The 21,392-nt window shown below is 37.1% G+C and overlaps 1 protein-coding gene across 2 annotated transcripts in view; it reads right to left on the reverse strand.

Annotated features, from left to right (window-relative positions):
• The window catches only part of LOC139120144 (regulator of G-protein signaling 12-like), a 435,920-nt gene that overhangs the window by 410,496 nt on the left and 4,032 nt on the right, over nt 1-21,392 (reverse strand). For both annotated transcript variants that reach the window (XM_070684297.1, XM_070684298.1), the window contains exon 2: nt 7,659-7,747. In XM_070684297.1, the coding sequence (XP_070540398.1) occupies nt 7,676-7,747 (72 nt within the window). In that variant the 3' untranslated portion in view covers nt 7,659-7,675. The remainder of the gene's footprint in view (nt 1-7,658; nt 7,748-21,392) is intronic.

A 21,392-nucleotide genomic window follows, 5' to 3' on the forward strand; every position in this document is an offset into this window, starting at 1 on the left:
TTGTCGCACTGTTGTGGCTATGTGTCTTACAAATAATACTATGCAGGGATAGGGTGCAGGCTACATGTACTGGACCACTGAAGTGCATGGTTTTATGGTATCCCATAAAGTGCTCACTTACTCCTTACTCAGCAATACCATGACGATATATTTTGAAGTTTGATCTTATTTAATCAGACTCTTTTGCAAAGGGACCTTCAGCATGCTCTACCATGCCTATCAATGCATAGCCTAAAAATGGGGCATGGCAAAGCTTACGTGCTGATACATGACAGGATAAACAGGTATTTTGGCAAATCTGTTTTTTCTATTATTTTCTGTTTTTCTATTGTAATTACCATGTGAAAGGGCTGTATGTATTAGAAATTGTGAAAAAAGAAATTTGCTGCACCACTTTGTCTGACAATGTACTACAACATTGTAATGCATTAAATTACACGTTTCATTGGAAATCCTCTATGGCAAAAATTGAATTTTGTTAAACACCTGTTTCCTGCCAAAAACATAATATTACAAGTACGATCTATTTACAATATTGACTTATTTTGATGATTAAAAAATTATGGTTACCATTCTGAGAACAGGTGGGCACACAATGGACTATTTATCAAATCAAAGGAAATTTGTGAGACAGTTTAAACTGCACATTCACAAAATATTTCTTATTTTCGATCAACTTCAATCAGAGGTGAATTATAACTCACATGGAGAAAGAATATTAGACCGCGCTTGTCATTTCAACGTAGCCCATGACAAGAAATTCAAATTTAAAAGTGGGGCACAGTCATTTCTGACTTTGCTTGTCGCAGCTACATATTAATAAAGAGAAGTAGTTTGCATGTAAATCTATGTTTATAACTAGAATTTTAGTGAAAGTTTTGGTGAAAACTTAGAGATAATCCAAAGTTATATATTTTTCTCTATAGTAATAATAATCTGAATTGACAATTGAAGCCAAATTAGACCACAACAAGCGTTGTATGGTTGTACTTTTTTGAAATAATTCTATTATTAAACTGTCAAAGGGTTATCAAATACCATTCATCATGCGTGTAAAGTTTGATCAGTAACGGATCAAAACAATAATATTTTGTCTTTTCACAAAAATTCCATAACATTGAACAGTAACTGTAGCTTTTGTTGAGGAATAAAACATATGTCGAATATAATAATTGATAATAATAAATGAATGCAAGTTATAAATTGGTAGTCTTCACATGAAGGTTCTTTTGATTTTTTTCTGCCTGGGAATTCGACAGAAAGACAAATTAACTGATAAGCTGTTTTATAAAATAAAAGATTTATAAAATATTGAAGCAGATTTTTTCAATGCAAGAATTGTTCACGCTCCTAAAACTAAATATCCGAACTTGAGATTTCTCATAAAAATATTTTTTAATGTTTCCCAAAACTGTTTGAAGTACTTTCATCAACATCTCACACAGGCAGTTTGTAGTTCAGATCCTACTCAAATCACGTTGCTCGAAACTGCAAAATTTTGAGCATCTAGAAATGCACTTGGGAGCGTTTTGCATTCAGAATGGAAGAAGGAACACCTAATTTATGTCTGTCTTGCTGTGCCTAAAAACTGTTTATACAGTTGGTTGGAAAATTGCTCAATGCAAAATGAAGGACTGCCTGAATCCATTGCATGTTTGAATACATAAACTGCTCAACTGACTTTATTTAACACCTGTTTATAGTACATTCTGTTATTTTCTCATTTTCATCGTAAGGAATGTAAAAGTTTAATTAAATCTCGATTTCTTTTATAACTTGGCTGCTGAACTCCCCCGCTCACATGTATGTGATTTGAATGGTTAAATTCACTGAGTTCACTATTGGAATCTCACTGGTCAAACTCTGTTGTGAGTGTGTATGATTTCCATGATCCTGACCCAGTGAAGTGGAATTTATTTTGCAACAAAAAAATTCAGATTTGGACATCTGCAAATACCGGGCACATATTATCTCTGACAAGTCACAATTGTAAATGGTCTCCGCTAAGCTGGGTCTGCCCTTCCATTAAATCCACATTACGTTATTTGTCATCACATCAGAGCACTTGTTGAAATATGTGGAGAGACGGGCGACCTTTGACCTCTGCAAGGTTATCAGCCAATGGCCACCCCACTGCGTAGATGTTATGTCTCACACAGCCCAGTGTTCGTACACAGTACCGAGCGAGGTCGTCAGAAGAATGTCCAAGGCCCTGATCGTGTTAAAATCTATTGACTGACGAGTTCTGACGCAGAAAATCTTTCTACTGAATCTTAGAGTTGATTTTTAGTTGCCAGGACACACTCCCCAGGCATTGCCCCGGGGGTCAATCTTTGGTGATCAAAATATTGATAGACTGGTTAGCAAGACTACACAATGATAGCAAAGAGATTTTCAGAGTTTAACCCATTAGGAAAAACAACTGGAAGTATAAACACCTGGAAGCCATTTGAAATTGGTATTCGGCCTATTGGTTTACAATCAGTTGCAATTCTTAGAGTTAGTTTGACAAACTTTTCAAAGAAGTGCATTTTAATATCCCTTTCAACTTTCAAAACCAGATATAGGTACATCAGTATGAATAAAACATTTTCTGTTGAATGACAAGTTTCAACTATAACAAAATTTGCTATTTAGATTTACTCATTGCAGGGATTGGCATCTTTTATATCCATGATGAAGGCACCATCCATGATGAAGATGGAAATGACACGTTTTTTACTTTTTTCCCTACATGAATGTCTATCACAGACATCGAATGGTGAGTACAACACAGAGCAACATAAAGTCAGCTATTGTACAATGAATAGCAGCCATCAGTCCATCTAGATTTCTTCCCTCAGCCAAATCAATTACACAACAACAGCGTTGTAAATTATGTTGACCCACGATTGCTTTCACTTATGCAAAGTGTATTAATGAACATTGTTTCATTATGCAAATCAGATGATAATGACTCCCTACAAATGGTGCATATTCATGTACCTGTGATTGTATTTGATGTATATTGGCAGACTAAAAAGTTAAATTCATTTTTATAGATAATGCTGATTGATGAGATGCAATCTCTACTGGGCAGACACCTGTTTTACTAATCTTTACACACTGTTTTCCCTTCTTATGAAAAACTTAAAATGTTGATTTCAACCAACAGAACTGGCCATGTTACTGCAGGAGTAAAGTTTTCAATCATCCCGACATTTTGTTCTTCTGTTTTGACTGACAAATAAACCTATCTAACTATTTCTACTTCCACTTGATCGATAGAAAAATGTTGAAGAAAGCTCATGGCCGACACAGAGGTATTTAATTTCGCACCAGGATACATGACTGCATATATATATTTACATGTAAATATATACTGCTTGAAGAATAGTATTAAAGGGTGAGCTATTATTGCTTGAGTGCATTCCTATCATTGAAATGATGAAACTGGAAACATCATATTTCAAAATGTCACTTGTAGTCAGAAGCAGCCATGTAAAATCTAAGAACAGAGGCAGCTTGAACATTTTAATATTTTTTCAACAGATTACAGGTCACTTCTTTCAACGCCCACAAATCAATAAAGGTATGCAGTTATTATGAAATGCATGTCACATTCTTTATTCACTATGCATGCAAACACTGCCAGTTGTGATGATATTTCAACAAACTGTATTGAAACTATCAGAATGTGACATGTAGTCATGTGAAGGGGTGGTCACACAATCAGGGATGAACATTTTTTGTCTTCTAAGATACAAATGTCCCCCTCCAAATTATGACATGTCTGAACTCATTGAGTCAATTCAGGAATTTCTGGAACTCTACTTGCGTCAGCCCGATACTAGTGGATGTACCGGTATTTATATTCTTGTGCCAAAGAGAATTTCTTTAGTCAGTAAAGCATCAATGTAGCTTAGCAAGGCATATTGCAAGATGTGATATTTTGGAATGGGCTGAGCATGTTTATAACCATTTCTTCATTTTCAAATTCATCTGAATATTTTTCTGCAAAAATAGCAGTGGCGAAAACAGTTTGATATTCATTACACATTTTACATGTCACTTTTTCCTGTTTTAATCACAGTGTCTTCACAGTGTTTTTCCCTATGAGTACTTAACCCAAAAGAGTCTGATGGTAGACACAAATGCGTAGACAATATCCATCATTTCAATTAACTGCCAGACTCAACTTTTTGCATCCAGCGTCTCAGTGTGGGATTATTGCTTGGAGTGTGCGCTAACAACTTTATTGCCAAAATCACCATGTAACATTCAGCTAATGAAACCTCAGTGACGTCATCTCTTGCTATAAAAAACTTTGTACCGTCACGTACTTCACAAAATACTATAAACCCTTGGCTTGCTTCCTTCACTTTACAGCATGTTTTGTACAAGGCTGTGAATATAAAGACCGTTCCCTAATTGTTCCTTCACTTTACAGCATGTTTTGTACAAGGCTGTGAATATAAAGACCGTTCCCTAATTGTTTCGTATCTTTCAAAATGATGAAATCGATAATCCATATCTAGCTCTCGTAAATATTGGGTCAAAGTGCAAAGATTTTATCACCATTGTGTTCGGTTTCTAATCAGGGATGGACTTGAGAATTTTACATAACAGCTTTTTCCACCGGACAGCAATCCCCTGCAAGACAGCTGCTTTGAGTACAGGTGTATGTGAACACTGAGAAAGACTTGAACAACGGAAAAATTTGATGCCGCACCTGTGTAAAATCCTATTGATTATTTGCTATTTGAAGATATTGAATATCATTTTAGTTTCATCCAAGTTGTTGGATTATGTATAATGTTATGCCAAACTTAAACATTTCGAATCAAATCCTGATTTGGAATCTACCTATTTGTGATATAACAACATTGATACCACTTAATGCAATCTGATCAGAATCAGACATGGAGCTGCTGTCGTTTGTTCATTCTTTGTTGCTGTCATGGCAACAAAAGCACAACAAAAAAGAAGACAATAAGACAGTTAACTCTAGATTTGATTTGAAACAGTGTGGCTGAATATTACAAATGATATGAGTACCCTAGTAGTAATCACAAGCCTATGACTCCATGAAAACTGTGTTGTGAAGACAAATTAGCAATGTTATGTGCAGCACATTAATAATGTTAATTGGTCTCTAAATGATCGGATCGGATCAGACATTATGTTCTATGATTCTCATCTAGCTTGAATGAAATTTAATTTGGTCAACAAACTCGCATGAAGTGGAACCACTTTAAGAATTCAATGTGATTTCATTCTTGATAAGATACGATCAAAAACTGACCAAAATATTGCACAATGGTACAAAGCCTCACCCAAGATTTCATTAATTTCTACTCAATTCAAAAAACAGCTGAGCTGGTCTGACATTAATGGGCCCGATGCAAACACTCAAAAAGTGAGCATGCCATAAAACTGGTCTATTTCGATTCCAAATTTGATAAAATATGCTTGTGACAGACAGTGTGACTCGACACAGGCGCCATGGACTGTGGTATGTGCAACGTGTTGCTATTACCGGCGATGATAACATGGATTGCAGTGACTCCAATGTCCTGAATGTGATTCCAAGCCAAGTGTTAATTCCTGTGGTGTAGGTTGTCATTTTTATCAAGGCAAGAACACAAAGTTTTCCATAGAATAAGAAACTGCCGAAATGATTGGCTGCTGAAATCTACAAGAAGGTATACCTTGTAAGTGGCTTGGCCAATCAGCCACTTCTTAACAAGGTGTGTGAGAGTTCCACTTTCAGTGTCAACATTGAATGACCTCTCCATTTGTATACAGGGGTAACAGTCTTTAATATAAACATCTTGTTTCATTTTTGTCAGTGTCATACTTTCGGTATTTGTGTGGAATCTTTCCCATTTATATTGTCTATAAAAAAAGCCTGTAATTTACAGTATCATAAAAAAGTACCAACAAAATTTAAAGGCCAAAGAAACATTTTTCTCCAAAATGTTTCAAACACTGTTCAAAAGAACCTAAAATGTAGACAATTTCAGTTAATTTGAACAGGTATTTTGTGTGATTTTTCCTTCGTTTTTCAGACATTTTTCACTGACTTACAGGAAAGACATAAGCAAGTATTGTCACATTGTCGACACCTAGAGCACAAAAACGCTTGACAACAATATCATTGATAACCTTGGATACCATTCAGTACATAGACAGAGCACCAACAGCCTAATTTCCTTAGATGACACTCACTTAAACTCACAAAATTCAAGATTTTTCAACCCATTAAGCTTCAGAGGTATGTTTCTCAAACACACGCTGTGAGGTCCAATGTCAGTCTATCATGCTACACTCGTCTGCTGCCCTGGTAACCACTGATTCAAACCAATGGAATGAAACCAGACATTCTTCCTACATAAAAGTGGTCACAATTGTAACTTCAAGTGCCTAGATACAACACAACACATCCTGATGTCGTTTCCTCCACAGCTGAATGTCAATTTTAGCACAAGGCAGATGTTGTAAATCAGCATGTCACTGTCAAAACACAGCACTGTCAGCTCAGGGATGGAAATGTATTTCCTCGGTATGACTACATGTAAGTATTGAAGACCCCACAGCACTAACATGGGTGATCACATTAATAATTTGTGCTTGAGCAGAAACTTCAGCTGTTGTGAGAGTTTATTTCTCCAATGTGACGACACACATCTCCACAGAACACAAATCACTATCATGCCTTATGACTACATATCTAGAACCAAGCAGCTGTATTACTTCAAAACTCGACACCGAAAAAATTCAAAGTTCTCTTGCAGTAGAAAAACCAGGTCAATGGTCTTGCCATGGCGGCTAGTTTGCAACAAACGCAGAAATGGCGATTTGAACACGCTAATCAATATTTACCTGTGGGGGCTCTCATTGTTTCGATGCCCAGACAACATGAATATTTCATCAGCATTCTCAATTCATACAGAACGGTTTGAACAGAAAATGCTGCATCACACATTCAAACACTGTGTAACCCATCTCAGTGGACCGAGATGCTAATTATAATATTTACAAAGGAAAGTGAGAATGTTTTCGTTTTCTTTATTTCAGAAACCCAATATCTGCTGGTAGGGGTTAATTCTGCCATGAAGCTGAAATGTATAGGCAGTAGTATGACATGAATGTGCAGCATTTTAGAGCATCTATTTTGGACACTTAAAAGTCTGCATATCTATCTAGCTATAAGGCTTTCCTGACTGACCAATGACATACCTTTACAAAAATACTATTACATTACATGTAATAGTGCATAAAGTCTGTGTACGCTGAATGGTTTATGACAAGCAGTTTATTCAAAGCCAGAATACTCTTCTATGCATGAATTGTAATATTATTTCAAGGATGTGAAACTCTAAGAAACCAACTCAAAGTCTGCAAAGTTGAAAAAATTTATCAAAACAATTTATTACATCCAACACAGGAGTCTGGACAGTATCAGACCTACTGTAAATTGTAATTCAAATTTAGGCTTGTTGCTTTTTATTATATTGTAATATAAAACAAATTGACACTTGTAATCTATGCACTGATTGGTCAGCTGATTGTAAGACAACTACTAATCAACCAATTGGAACTCTTGTTACATGACAGAACTGACCTGCATGTATGTAAATTTGTGCATATATGTATTTTTGGAAAGACTGTCTTACCTCTTTTGAGAGACTCTTTACCAACCAGGTGACTTCTTATTCTTCATTCCTCTGTGCATTAATGCTTTCCCACTTCCATTCCTTAAATCCTGTACATCAAATGATAGAACACCAGAAATTCATGTAAGCTCTTCTAACATGAAACCTTTAGGAATTTTATCAACTCAAGCTTTTTTCTGCACTTTGTGAGAAAACAATTATTCAATGCAAAATGAAATATAACAAGGTCAGAGGTCATAAGCTTTCTCATCGAAAACACAAACCCTTTACCCTTATATAGTCTTGGAATAACGCCTCTAAGGTGTGATGTCTTAGTCTGGACAACCACTCAATTGAAAGCTTATGCAGAATAAACATGTATTGAAACAACAATATTCATACTTTTCCACAGTTTTCTCCACTGAGATCAAACTTTAAAACAGTGACAAACACACATCATTTTTCCTGAGAAGCTAAGATAACAGATGAAAGGTCAAGCTAAGGTCAATGAAGCGGCAACTGATGTCAACTGGCCCGAAGCACTGGATATTACTTTGTGTCAAGCACAGCTGTACAATTGGAGACATCTAAAGAATGGTAATGGAAGGATACTCGTACAATTGGAGATGTGTCAGAGAAGGTTAGGGGTGGTTTCACTGTCTGTTTTTTTTTCAAAGTTGCAAAAAAACCCACGTACTGCCCAACAACTATTTTGGAAATGTGCAGTGAAGGTTCTTGTATACAGCACAGACAAAGGAGATGACCGAACCATCTTATTTTTCAAATTGCAAAACAAACTTTGGTGGAGCACCACACACATTGCCACTTGATGTCTATTGTGATTTCTTAAAAGACTGATGATACCACCTGTGTCCTCGATTCACATCTTCCTGTGTAAGGTGCATTGTATACATGATAGAATGGATCTCTTAGTGATCAGTTGTATATGCTGCTGAGAATTTTGTAAGATAGATGGGTGGATAATACCCCTCCCTTTCCGGACAAACATCTTTCTCAAATGATTCGCACAGAAATGTTAGATTTAGGCATGTCAACTTTGCCAAAATTGAAAATAGTGCCTAAAATACACAAGTCTGCAGATGGAAATTCTAAATGAGTATTTAATTCCTCCTGATCTTGCATGTAACAGATATGTCATTGAACTGCTCTGTCAAATCTAATCAAAGACATGTGCTAAATTTGTTGCATGGCATTGGAGGACACAAACTACACATTCCAATGACCAACAGTACGGAGCATGTCTCAACTGAGATAATTGGTGATTCTAAAACCACAACTGATTGAAATATTTTTCACAGCAAGGGAGCAGTTTTTCTTTGGAAGTAAAAACTGTTGCGTGTAGTACTATATGGTTTAATTATATTTCACAACAGAGACAAAAAATATTTCTGTCTTGCTTAATTTTACAGTGGATTTTCTAACTTAGAAGAACATGACAGAGTTTGATAAATCAAGATCTAAACTATTGTTATTCGTTAATGTTTTATAGGATGGTGATTGTAGACATAATGTGATTATAATTTTAAATGAAGGTTTGTATCATTCAAAACTCAAGAATGGAATAGATAAATTTGTGCTGAAAACCATATGCAATGGAGCCTTCACTTTTTCTGATCACAGCCACCATGTTCACATAAATTGATGATATCTTGTTTTATAGAGTGCTGTTCAATTTTCACATGAACAACTTGAGGTTTACAAAGCAGTCTGACCTAATGGGTAAAATATTATGTTTACTTTCTTTCGTATTTTAATTAATTAGTAGAATTAGTAGAATGTAACCAATTTACCAGATATATTTTGATATGATTTCACATGAAAAAAGAAACCTTTCACCCCATTTAAAAGTTAAAGATCCATCCATCCTGTTGATAACAATGAGCATTTACTAAAGCTTGGGGAAGATGGAGTTTAAATTCCTTGAAGGCAAGAACAATTGCTGATGACAATGGAATGGACATACATGAGTGGATGTACACAGTGGACAGGCGGCCATATTGAAAATACCACAGCAATGACTTCAGTGTACAGGTATTGGATGTCTTGAACAGGTTTCAAACAGAGTGCTATATTTCTGCATAACTTGACATGCTGTCTATTGGTAAAATTTCTGCTTGAAATGCAGCCTATGCTTGTAACTATGAAATCCATACAACGGTATCTGTGGTGTGCCGTGTGCAGCTTTCTGTGGTATTTTGGAAATGGAGCAAGGCTAGGGCTTTGTGAAGAGAAATGTGATGCTACGTGTTGTTTTTGCTGAAAACTGGCCACACTACACTTGGTAGCCTGATTGCATTGTACAGAAATACACTGTATTATATCTTTTGCTGACCTTTGTGCACAACATCCCAAATTCTTTTCATATGTTATCAATACCAAGGCTGGATTTATCAAATTTTCATTCATTTTTTGTCTGCCACAATACTTTTCCAGCACTAACTTTGCAAATAATAGCACTCAAGTTTGTGAAATTCAGCATTGCGAACAGGTGACAAGTCCTGCAGAACCACATGGGACTGAGAACAGCGTTGAGGATTATTTTAAAAATGACAATGCATTCCAAGGTCTTATGACAGATAATCCTGGCCCTAGGGTGGTGGATTATATTAAGAAAGGATTAGAGGAGGAAGATGTGAAAAATGAACAATGATATCAATGGGAAAATATGTGACTCCAAAACCAAAAGTGTCTACAGGTTGAAAGGTCACAGAAACCACGCAATCGCAAGTATTGAATTCAGGAACTCAGTGGAGAAGGGTTAGCTCTGTTGGTGAATTCTCCAGAAATTTATCTGAATGCGGCTGAATTTACGAGACTGGGCTGGGATTGGTTGTGACATGTTTACACTTTGGAATTCCCACAAATCTTAACCCCCTTGCCAAAACTACCAGTGAGTATTAAAGGGACTTCCTATTGTTATGTAATGTTGATAAGTAGCAATTAGTGCTCACAAGATAATAACCAATTGGAATCTGACGTATTTGAAAGCCCATTTCTTAAAACCATCTGCAACAGAAAAAGCAGCAAATTTTGTGATTTTTTTTACTTTGTATGCCGTCCCAGCTACTCTAGCAAAGGAAATCCTCATACGCTATGACCTGGCTTATGAGCGACTTAAATATTTACAAATGTTTATTTCGAAATAACGAAAAGTGTCACACATTTTCCGTCAACAACTTCAAAGCCTTCACTTTTACAGTATGCACAATGAAATGATACAATGTTGTCCAAACTGCCACAGTAAAGACATTGTGTGTGTTAATGACTCCACAACAGCACTTCCAACCGTACCGAGAGACTTAATCCCTGTATTTCCTAGCAAACAGAAGTGACAAACGGTGCCTTTGAATAGATTGATTTGAAAAAGTACGCCGACTGATAAAATGTTGATTTTGTATGAATAACGGCTCTGATAACCAATACAACTGGTCTTTTTACAGTCAAAGTTTATCTCGACAATAGAAATATAATTGTTGGATGGGGATTAAATGGGATTCGACTGGATAGGACCAATTTCTATGTTTTACGCTGCATTTCCTGGGATACAGCACAATGGTGGTTACCAAAGAGTAAATCAAAAACTTTTCAAATCCTTTTGGGGCAATAATTTACACAACACAGCAATGTATTGGCTTTATGTTAGTGGAAAGAAAAACTACCACCAATCCACAACAATTGCGATTGTACACTTGAAAGAGTTCTGTGGCCTATAGCGACAAACATCAGCTGGTATACACTCATGATGGCCATCACAGAGTCAGCGGCATCACTCCAGAGGAGTGCTTTTGACACTGTTTACTGATTACGCTATACAAAATTCACCCCTCCTTGATTGGATAAGTGGGGTCGGGAGGTGCTGCAGACTTTTCTAATGACTGCTTAATAACCGCTCTTTTCACTGATTTGTGATATGAATATGTATCGATACCTTCTGAAATTTAGTAACTTCTGGTTTGAAATTAAAATGTAAAGTGGCACAATATTTTCATATTAAAAATGCATTTTACACATCAATAGTCCTAACACTGTAGGTTTATATCCCTTTGAAATGTGACATCACAGAGAGCATATACCTTTCTAATTAAAAGAAAAGCAAAATAACTCAATTTTGTATAATTTTTGGAATACATGTCACCTACAGCTTGCTGATGCCATACATTCATAAACTTGGAGTTGGGTGACGCACATAAAACACATTTTAAGCACATGTACCTCAATGCTCTGAACCGTAACTATTATGGTATCTGGATAGGCCTCAGGAAAACAGAAAACACTATCACTTCTGTATATTGCCCATGAAGGTTAAAAGCTATAGGCAATTTGGACATTATGCTAACATGCACAATCAGACGACTCACCAGTACTGTAACAGATACAATCATTTTGCAGGAGAAAGGTACAGGTGAAATTACTGATCCATCTAAAATTTGTTATAACGAGAAAAAAAATTATGAATCGCTCCTTTTCATTATATAGGGATAGAATACCAGAAATACATGTAGTAACTGTCCTAGAAAGTAACAAATACAAGCAGTGATTTGTGGATGAGAAAAACATATCTTTTAGGTCATTTGAACAAAAAGAGGAAAAGTTTGTGACATTTAATTTTCAAATGCTGGTCTTGAAGATAAATTATGAAGGAACAGGCTTGTTTTACTACAATTTAATCCTCTTTCTACCAGGCTCCATAGACAAATCACAGAAATAACTACAACTTAGGAGATAGAGTATTAATTGAACAGAAATCACAGGACGAAGTCAAGCTAATTGCTGAAATTACAGAAAAGCCAAATTATGCAAAATGAGACCAGTGCAATTACAAATCACCTCTATTCAAGTTCACTGTGGGGGTAATAGCCGTATCGCTGACTTAGCCTGGTGGGTAATTAGCAAATATGAATATTTTAAAACAGATATTAGCCATCACATGGAATACATCAGAATACCACTCATTACAACACAAACACACAGGATGGCTTTGTTCAACACATTGTGCCCTCTAGTTTGACACATCAGTGGCTTGAGACACCTGTCCTCTCTTCGACTCACAAAGACTTGACACATTACAAGTATTATCTAAGGTTTACTCTGGGAAATTTCAAGATTTTTCTACACTAACTAAAAGAGAGTTCAGAAATCTTAATTAAAAGTTTGGCAAAGGCACACCGCTCTTGCAATTATTCTATTTCAAGTTTCATTCCTGGTCTGCCCCCAACAACCCTAGAATTAGGGTGACCTCATCCGACCTTGTCAATCAATTTGGAACAACAATCTTTGCTAACCTTGAGTGGATATGATCAACTTGATAACAAGCAAAATTATAACAATTTACATAGTCCAGCTAACGCCAGTGCAAGTCACAGATATTTGCATAATGTAACTTCATTGTAATCACAATAGGTCATTCCATTTTGTTAGGGTTAACAGGACCAGAAATGGGGTGAGAAATGCAGGTTTGACAAAATGACCGTAGACACTCTCTCGTCAATGGTTCTCCATGCCAGTCTCTTCTAATAAACTGATTTAAATTTTCTTTGGCTGGCAAAGCTCTAATTCTACAATGCCAGTACTGGGATGACCATGACGACTTGAAATGGCTGTCAAACGTGATCATAAACACAGGAAGCACACACAATGATCATTTCATCACATTTCTTTGTCAATTACAAATGCTGGAATTCTTCTTGATCAATGTTCCAATATTGAATGCAACTTTCTCAAGGGCACTCGCCGTAAACTGGCCATTCTGCTCCGCTATTCTTTTCGCCCCTTCCTCAGCCCGAGTTTTTGAGTTACATCATTGACTCTACACCTTTATGATCACTTCTCGAAGGTTTTTATTCCGTAGAAATGTCAGCGTTTCAAGTGAACGACCTATGGGACTCTGAACAACCACAAAATTCTATCAGAATCTGTAGTGTCAATATAACGCTTGACGCAGTGTAAATCACTACCCAAAGGAGGTACCTTAGAGGCGAACAAAAACAGATGGAATTCGTGCATTCTGCTCAACAGTACCATGGGGAGAGTAACAATGGTCTCTCCGCTGCACACTATACTGGCTTCAAACACAAATAAAATTTGATGTGCTTGGCCATGTTTTGATAACGTGCCATACTGGACCTCTTGTTGGTACAATATGGGTGGAGCACTTCAACACAAAACAGCACAGGGTCCCAGCATTGATACCTAGAACTGGATGTAATAAACAAACCCACTACTCCAAGCGTTAACTTCCCACCACTTCAGAACTGAATGCCCAGTGTCAATGACTCTCTTTTTTAAGACAAAAGAATGGGTCTCTTTGAGGCCCTAAATATGGTGGTCTCAATGCCTTGAAGGTTGTGGTTTTCTAATTGGATTGCTCCCATCTTTTGAACTGCAATGCTGTCCGCAGTCACATTCACTGTAAACCAGAGATTCACACGGAGCTAACACAACCATACATGCATTTCTGATCATTGAAAGTTGCTCAACTTTGATCTCCCACCAACACCTAGCTCTTTTGTTTGCTTAATCCCTTTGGAAATGGTGTCGTAGCTATTATTAAACTAAATATTCAGCGCGATAATCCTCTAGCGACTATGAAATATGCGGTGTCTATGGGAGCTTCAACAATTCAGGCCAGTATGCTCTGACCTTTGGCCACGATACATACTGACTGTACACTGGTTATTTTCCACTTGTGGGATTTCAATTAAAGTCTGGGCCCAGCTTCCTTGACTTTCATTTCCAAATGTCTTAATCCCATCAGTTTGTTTTTTAAATGACTGCAGTGAATGTTCCTGATGAAATTTTGTCTCAGACGTGTTTTACTATTTTTTATTTCAACACAAATATATGTGAAAGTGTGGATTTCACAGCGAGTAATGCCTACCTGGGTTTCAATACCAACAAATTACAGGCTAACATGTAATTATGTAAGATTTGACACTTTATAAGTCCCCCCTACAGCAATACACTGCCCACACTCCATGGGGGTTTTGACATAGGTGAATTCAGCTAATTCTCCTTGCAGCAAGTTACCAGCCCTGCATACTTTTCTAATGCAGGTACCACCCACTACACTCTGCAACACCGCATTGCAATGTCCATAAATGGCTGGAATCTTAAAAGTAAATCAGTCATAACTATTCCGCATTTGTTTGAATGTCTATTGCAAGGACACTGAACATCACAAAAATATTTATTTTTTCTCCCCATCAATTACTGACAGGGATGAAATGCCTAACCAAGAAACTATGTCTTGGAGTCTGGCTTTGGGGTATATGTACACACAGAGCGGCTTAATGTGTCTGCAGCCTGCTTAGTTTGCTCACCGAGGTGAAAAAAATCTCCAAGGTTTGCAGTGCTATATACATGGCAAACAAACTCACCAAACATAAATGTTGAACTCTCAGGGAAGTCTGTAACAAGTTGGGACTAAGCAGGTCCCAACAATAAAACACAAATACTGCGATGTGAATGCAGGCATTGTGTCAATGATAACGTTCTGATCTGGTGTTAATTGAACCTAAAGGGGTAAATGCTTTGTCTTCCCACCTTTCTCAATCCCTGTCCCTTTTCTTGTTTTCTCTTGAAAAATAAACAGACAAACTGGGAGAAGCCTTTGTCTTTGAGTTGAGAGTGTGTGGGACAGTTACACAAACAAGTGTGTTGACACAACAACCCATGGCGCTAATACACAGAGTAATTATTTGACACTTTGGCGTTTTATCTTGTGTGGTTTTTGACACCATTGACTTGAAAAACCAAGAATTTGTTATTTTGATTTGTGCTTTACGGCTATAATCACGGGATTTGTGTGTGACATTCCATTTGAAGTCTACTTAATTATGTTGCGTCACTCTCACACCGCATGGCAAACACCCTTGAAATCTTAATATCGATAACACTAACAAGCAAGTAAATTCTAACGTAGCATTTTAGTTATCATCATCAGTGAAAACAAATTCAGTTTAATCATGAACAACAACAGAATCAAAATTGCAGATTTTTGCTGTTTGTTTGAATATCAAACAAGGAATATTTTGCTCGGAGACAAAGGCACAAACAAGCCTGATAAGTGAGCCCTGCTGACAAGTTACTTGCTGTACAACTATTAGTCTTGTGTGCAGGAGAAGTCAATTCAGTAGTCAAACACTTCTGTTGGCAGGTAAGCAGGTACAAAGTTTATCAAATTACCATGCCATCGATTGAGTGCTTTCCATTGTTTTGTGGCTAACCCCCTACCTCCACCCTCAAGTTAGAAACAATATCGTGTACTGTGTGACTTGGTGGTTGCTACGACAACACCTCGATAGGTCTCTGAAGATGTGTATAATGTGTTAGGGTTATAGTAGTGGCAATTAAATGCGATGGCATTATGATTTCATCAAACAAGCATCACCAGCTTGGACAGCTTAGGAAGGATTACTGAAATCCACCTCAATTTTATTCTGGATTTTGTAATCTATATTTGGTTATTCTGACTGACTGACTGACTGCATAGCCTTAGCATCATCATACTGCATCAGGTGTAAAGGTGAACAATTGTCATCAAAATGTCCATTTCTAATAAACTGTAAAAATTGTAGAAAATACATCTGCATTTGCTGTATCTTTCAATTTGTTTTTCCAGAGTCAACATACTTCACAAAATAAATATGTTCAGATTTCACATGTTTCTAGTGGATGATTCTATGACACATTCACACAACAGCCCCGACATGCATATAAATGTACAAAATGTTATTTTCTACTGACATGTTTTTAGCACATTTTCGCTAAGATTTACACATCATCTATTCGACAAAATCAATGTACAAAAAGCTGAATAGTAACTTTTGTGTAACTTCCGCTTGGTTTAGTAAACATCAAGTTTAACAAGAAGGTCAATGTGACATACACTGCTGACATACAACATCTCTATCATGGCAAATCAGTGGAGGAAATCATCATGTACATTTTTGAAGTACTGGTATTTTAAGTACACCTTACAGGACATGTTGTACTTCACTGATTTGACCAATATGACCCGGAGACTGACCGCTGTCTGTGCTAGGAAAATGATTGATTAAAATTGAAAGCAACCATTATTTACATGATTTTTTTCAATGTTATCAGATGAAAGACTCAATTACGCCAACAGACATGACATGCCATATCAAACAATACAATTTCTTTGTGTACTAGAAATTTCAATAAGGGGACTGGAGTTATCATGGCAACCATCTTGAAGACCAGAATAAGGGCAAAATCAGCCATGACAGACAGTATAACCTGACCTGGCGGAACACACAATTATCCAGGCTATGAACACTGGCTTATGAATGAAAAGAACATATGTTACAGTGACGAGCACGTCAATATTGTGATAAATATGAAATTGATTATAGCCATATGTCAATCACAAGACAAAGGGTTGCAATGCGACTCAAGGGCAAGAAACGCTAGTGAAAACATGACTATGGGACAAAGACTATATGTATTTGCTCTGGTTACATAGGAGTTCAAATTATGATTATCAGAATTTGGTTGACCACGTACATTTGAAAAGAAACCTTCAAACTTACATGTAATATCACCACATGTAAATTTCTTTTGGTTACTAGATATAGGGACCAGCCATCTCATAGTTATGTTGCCTATACACATCCCTGTACCCAAGATAAATTGTCTTGTTTAATCCATCTACCAACATAACATGGCAAAACACTGGCTAAATAATGACAGCTCTGTTCAATAATCAATATCTGGATTGTGCAAATGTAAAAGCCGTGACTGTTGGAAATACAGGTCTCGCATAGGAACCATTTTCAGCGGCACAGAATTCTGACAGACCAGAGTCCAAAATTCCTCACAAAGTTTTAGTTGATTTAGTAACTAGGTTTTCTATTTTTCTCCCAAAAATGTAAATGTGATACATCAATTTCCAACTCTTTGTTCAAAAAACGTTCTAGTATTTCAGTTCCCAACCAAAAATAAATTCAGTGACTGAATGTACTAGCATAGAGCTACTGAAAGAGTACAGTAGCTCCATGGTACTAGTTTACAGAGTGTTCACATAAACACCTTTGCAACAGCACAAACTGATTTCTGCTTATCAGAACTTTCTTGATTTATTACTGTCAAACGGAAATGATATCCAAAATTTGAGACTGTGGACCACAAGTACGACTCGCTCTCACTACACATTTAAATATTCACACACATGTTGTCATTCACATGGACCACATGGAGGGACTGTGCATGGACTTATGGTGGCTTTTGCATGGTGCCATGCACCAGCCTGGAACAACTTAATCCAATTGAAACCAATTCCATGTCAATACCGCCATGACAAGAGGAGGAGGCACAAAACACATTCAAGAAACAAAGGCCCCACTTATTATGCAGAAGTCCTCCATTGTTTTCTAAAGTATAGCACCTGGAAAGGAAAACTACACACAGCTTAGCACACTGATCAAGCTTTCCTTACAAAACAACCAATTCACACATTTTTTATCTGCACATTTTCCCAAGGATAAAGCCATCTGGTTTCATTTTGGCAGATTTGACCGTCACCTGACAGTCACACGCTGGAGGAAAAATTCTTTAGCCAACCACAATTGAATAAAGCATGTGTTGTGACTGAGTAACAGCGATGGGGCAAAATTGCTAGCAACAGGAAAGAGATTTTCTAGGACACTTTATTTGCAGAATTTTGTTTGATTGCGTCTTTACAACCCCAACCTGAAGCAAAAGAACAAGGCAGCGATTGTGTTTCTTTGGCAATCACCATGGAAGATTTCAAGTGATACACATGTGAGCAAACTTGACTTTGGACCGGTAAATAACAACTCTCCCAACAGTTCTATTCAGGTCTCGGTTTATCCAGTAAATTTACACTTCAACACTGGATGTAAGTGTGACTGCTTTGAGTGTTAGTCCATTTTTAAATTACCTCTCCCTATTGTTGTCAATTGTCCCACTTAAAAGACATCAAGCCCACTGGGACAGAGCTTGGGCTCGCAGCAGTCAGGGGGTCAAAGGTTATAAATCAAAACATGCCCACCCAAAAGATTGTCGATTGTTGGATAAGAGGTGTTAAAAGAATCAGATTGTTTGTTTGAAGTTTACATATTCCAAGATAAGTTAAATAATGAAGAAACAAGCTCAAACTTATAGCAGTACCAAATCAACAGTAATTACAGTGTTAATTGCTTGGATTGGCTATCCCACTGTCTTAAGTGTTGCCAAAATAAACAAAGCCACTTTAGCTAATTATTTTGTTGGTTGTAATACCATCTGCACACATATCTGAGACATAGCAACTCCACATTGCCAGGGGATTCAACATAAGGTGGTGGAACTTATCATGGTGGCTGATTTCTTGGTATGCGGCTAATTGTCTTCCAAGACAGCCCTTTGTAGCCTGGAGCACGTCAATGGCCATTCTTTTTTGTACACAAGGCACACCAATCATCAATCTGAGCTGAACTTTTTACGGCTTTTGCTGGCGAAATGCCCCCTACAACCAGCACAATGGCTGGCTTGTGGAGTTCTAGCCAAGCACGGTCAGTTTAAAAAAGATAATGAAAGAGTTTTTGGAAAGAAAAAAGAATTTGTGAAACAGTTAATCAATCAATCAATCAACTATGGTATCTGCAAATAACGTTAACTCAGTTAGGCTGGAAGGATTTACTTGTAAACTGATCATAGAGAAAATTTAAACTTAAAATTCACATCACCAAGAAGTCTCTTTTGTCGATGCCAATACCTTGTACCATGGAACTAGCTCCATGCTTGTACCATGAACTAGTAGGGCCCCATGTAAATCACAGATTGCGTGGTTAAGTTCTAGCTAGCGAATGACAATAAGTAACATTGACAACATAAGAGTAAGCAAACCTGATGAACCAGATGAACTAGATGAGATCATCACTTGCAAGTCACGTACACACTTTCTTTGTGATTTTGTCCTTGTTGCCAATCATATGAATTACACAGCCAATATGAAGCTGGAGAGTTCCTTGACCTGGAAACTGTTCAAGTGATCAATATTGCTTTATTTATTCTTCTCATATATATCCCTTTACATCAATGTCACTGTCAGCAATTTAATATATCTCCTTCCCAGTTTACAGTGAACAATGACTAAATATTGACTTTCACCTATGCCAATCAGCAAAATAAAACCAGATAAAGACAACAGATGACATTAACTTTAATGTTTTATTTTATACGACCTTACGTTTATGATTCTTAGAAGTGCATCTTCTAAGTCCATTCTCTGATTTGACTAGCAAAAGAACCAATACACTAACTTGATAAAATCAAATCTTTACAGTCCTGTGTGTGCTAGCATTGCAATATCAACTGGACCAAACCTATGAAAACATAAACATGGTGATCACATCAAGCATCAGTGATCTTTGCGATTGCAGGAATTTTAATTACAATTGGTAATATTCCAAGGGTTGCCTTAACTGGCCATTTGAATTGAAACACACGCTGAGGATATACATCATTTTCTAATCCCATTACCAACCAATCATATTCCAGGTATCAAAAGGCTGTATTAAGTCAAAGAAGGGATCCTTGATTTTTACTTTCAAAGATACTGTGACCATAAAGACAGCTTGAATTGATTATAAAACGTCTCATAAAAAATAATGACAACTGGGCATTCAAACACTGCCATCGCTCTGTGACACTTGTACTATCAAATTATGTGTGATGGTATAAATGGCAACCATGAATAATTTAAAATTTGACGAAATTGAAAAGTTTTGCATTACAAATGGCTATGTACACAAATGGTACTACAAACAATACACTGCTACGAATATTCATAATTTAGTCAAATCATAGTGAAAACATTCCCATTTACCTGTACATGCCGTTAACACAAGTCAATTTTGGTTTAACAAAAGTGAAATGTTTACTTCATACATTTCTTGAGACGAACAAACTGTGAGTATTTAATTGTTTCAGCGAGATGACATAGCGCTGTCACAATTCACAGCTATACAGCAGACGCACATAAAACAGGACTTCGATTTGCATTTTTTACGACTGCCAATCGCTTTGTTCTGGTGAGAGACATCAACTGTGCTTACACATAAAACCTTTATCAAAATCCCTGAGACACACAGTGGGTTGGGAAATGGGTGTCTGTCAGAAAATTGGAGAACTACTTGATGAGAAGACGATCCAAGGCCAATTTGAGCGCATAATAAAAATGACAGCACTGACGTGACACACTTGATTCGAGCGGCCATGAAACTTACCATTTTCTGCACTTGGTACATCCTCAAAGTCGACTTTAGTGTGAAACACATTCTGTATTGATGGCAACGCGATACAAATTCGTCTTTGTTTCGAAACCCGCCAGTGCAGAGGAAAGGTTGTTCTTTGCTGGCCACTTGAGCAGTTGTCGACAGCGTCTTCACTACGCTAGATTGCGCACTCAAGTATGCGCCAGGTGCTTTCCACACAATCGGGGAGTCATCAACCCAAAAACCCAAACTTTACAACAACGACTGCCCCGAAAGAATAGCCATAATTTTCATCAGCAGGACCAAGACAACCCTCCTTCCTGACCTCAAACAAAACCTGTCACAGCATAAATTGACCTCAAAAGTCACTCATGCTAAATTAGAAAATAGAATCTTGGTGGAGGTAGGACATCCATAAAACTACCTTATTGATTTCTTTCCTTTGACTGACCACATGATGGATTGCTCTGAAGTATTGGATGAGGACCAAGTA

The sequence above is a fragment of the Ptychodera flava genome, chromosome 20, assembly GCF_041260155.1.
Source record: "Ptychodera flava strain L36383 chromosome 20, AS_Pfla_20210202, whole genome shotgun sequence".
NCBI lineage: Eukaryota > Metazoa > Hemichordata > Enteropneusta > Ptychoderidae > Ptychodera > Ptychodera flava.